Consider the following 2,188-nt stretch of genomic DNA (forward strand, 5'->3'; position numbering starts at 1 on the left):
AAGAGGAGAAAAGAGGTGGGGGGGGAGAGAATGAAACTTTTGCCGTTTGATTACTTTTTCTTTCTCAGTCTCTAGTGAATTCGCCATCATCGGACAACCAGAAAGGCGGAATGGAGTGGGGGAGATTTTTCTAAAAAAAAAGCAAAAGTGAACAAAAAAAGAGTAAAAGAAAAAACAAAAGAGCCATAATTTAAAAAAAAAAAAAAAAAAAAAAAAAAAAAAAAAAAAAAAGAAGAAGCCACTAGGTTTCCATCCATTGGTGCGGTGAGAGTCTCGCGCCGCGCTTCCGCGGCGGCCGTCAGAGATCGTGGCACGAGGCCGCGTCCGTGCTCGCGCCGTGGGAGGAGTACGCCTCGTGCGGCTGCTGCTGCTCCCCCGGCGGAGTCATCCGTTTCTCCTTCTGTCTCCTGTTGCAAAACCACACGCGCACCACCTCCTTTTCGAGCTGCAGGCTGTCGGCCAGCGACGAGATCTCCTGGGCCGCGGGTTTCGGGCACTTGAGGAAGTGAGTCTCCAGGACGCCCTTGACGGACACCTCGATGGACGTGCGCTTCTTCCTCTTCCTTCCCTGCGCTGCGATCTTGTCGATGCTGCTCGGGCTGCCCGTGGACGAGTCGGCCTCCTCGAGCCACTTGTTCAGCAGCGGCTTCAGCTTGCACATGTTCTTGAAGCTCAGCTGCAACGCCTCGAACCTGCAGATGGTGGTCTGCGAGAACACGTTGCCGTAGAGCGTGCCGAGCGCGAGCCCCACGTCCGCCTGCGTGAAGCCGAGCTTGATGCGCCGCTGCTTGAACTGCTTGGCGAACTGCTCGAGCTCGTCCGACGTGGGCGTCTCCTCGTCCGAGTGGTCGTGGCAGTGGTGCGCGCCCACGTCCGCGTGCTCCGGCGTGTCGCGCAGCGCCGCGTGCAGGCTCTGGCTCTGCGCAGAGTTCGTGGGGGGCGTCATGCCCCCGTGCTCCAGCATGCCATTGACCGTGAAGCCCGGCTGCGAGTAGATGCTCATGGGCTGCGCGCCGCTGTTTATGGATGAGTTATGAGACGCGGGTGTCCCCCACGCACCTGGATGATTTGCATGGGGCGAGTGGTGCGCGACGTGCGGGGACCTGTGATGGATGATCGCCCCGAGTTGGAGGTCCTCCCGTCCCGGCTTCACGTCCTGCTGCTCCAGAGGACTGGCCGCCAAAGAGGTGGACCACGGGCTTCCCTCGGACAGACTGGTCACCCACTGGTGCCCGAGAGCGTGTCCGTTGCTGGGGACTCCCTGCAGGTATTCACTTTGGAGAAGTTTCTGGTGATTCCTGAAAGGGCTCCCTTGTTGCATGACCGAGGAGTCTGCGTGAACCATGGAGTTGGAACTGATAATGCTGTAGGGATTCGAGGCAGCTGTGGCCATGCTTACTGTAGATCCCCTACTAGTTATAATGTGGCAAAGGGAGCAGCTTCAGCCTTTGACATCTACCAGACTAGGGGAGCCAAATCAGCGAGCGGCTTGTGACTGGCAGCCCGCTCGGCCAATCACAGTTGCGCTCGAGCCAGCTTGCTCTGGCTCATCCAGCAGGGAAGAAGGAGGGCGTTTCCCCTCGGTCAAATCGGGTGTGCGGGAGCTCGAAGAGTTAAAGCAAGACCAAACAGGAAGTAAGTGAGTGTGCGGGCGGCTCGGGGCTCCGCGGTGTAATTGACTGTCCGCGCTTCACACATCTCATTAACCGTTTCCTAACTTATTTAAGATCCGTTATTGCTACTGGTGTTTCCTCCACTACCCCCAAAAAAATGCATGAAATCCTGATGCTCACCAGTGCAGTGGTTCCTTGAAGAATCCTATGACTTTAAAGAACCCTCGAGCACTTTCCCTCATGAGTCACGCGTCAGTCTGTGTATTTGTTGTAGGTGTATACATTCACTTCGCTAAAGCCTTTAAATACGCACACACAAAAAACACAAGTTATGTTTCCCAAAATCGATAGAACCTCACATGCTTCAAGGTGAAACTAATTTTTGCAGTCGTTGCATAATTGCTGTAACCAAATCCAAAGTTTGGCAGATTCAGATGAGCAATGTATCAAGAATATGCAAAAAAAAAAAAAAAATTTTTAATCAGCAGCAACGGTGAAATGCAAAAACCGAAAAAAGCATGTTTACTTAATTTTACTGAAATTGCACAACCACCGTGTTTATAAATTTCACATAT

General features: G+C 53.2%; 1 protein-coding gene across 1 annotated transcript; it reads right to left on the reverse strand.

Moving 5' to 3' along the window:
• Positions 1 to 265: 265 nt before the first annotated feature.
• LOC108925315 (POU domain, class 3, transcription factor 4-like) lies at positions 266 to 1,978 on the reverse strand. Its single transcript, XM_029257223.1, has one exon. The coding sequence runs from the start codon at positions 1,391 to 1,393 to the stop codon at positions 299 to 301; it is 1,095 nt and encodes a 364-aa protein (XP_029113056.1). The 5' UTR covers positions 1,394 to 1,978; the 3' UTR covers positions 266 to 298.
• Between the last annotated feature and the right edge of the window lie 210 nt (positions 1,979 to 2,188).

Source organism: Scleropages formosus, chromosome 13, assembly GCF_900964775.1.
Source record: "Scleropages formosus chromosome 13, fSclFor1.1, whole genome shotgun sequence".
Lineage (NCBI taxonomy): Eukaryota > Metazoa > Chordata > Actinopteri > Osteoglossiformes > Osteoglossidae > Scleropages > Scleropages formosus.

What these genes read in the sequence shown, in the direction of transcription:
- LOC108925315 (XM_029257223.1), bottom strand. Translation starts at nt 1,393, where the DNA reads ATGGCCACAGCTGCCTCGAATCCCTACAGCATTATCAGTTCCAACTCC.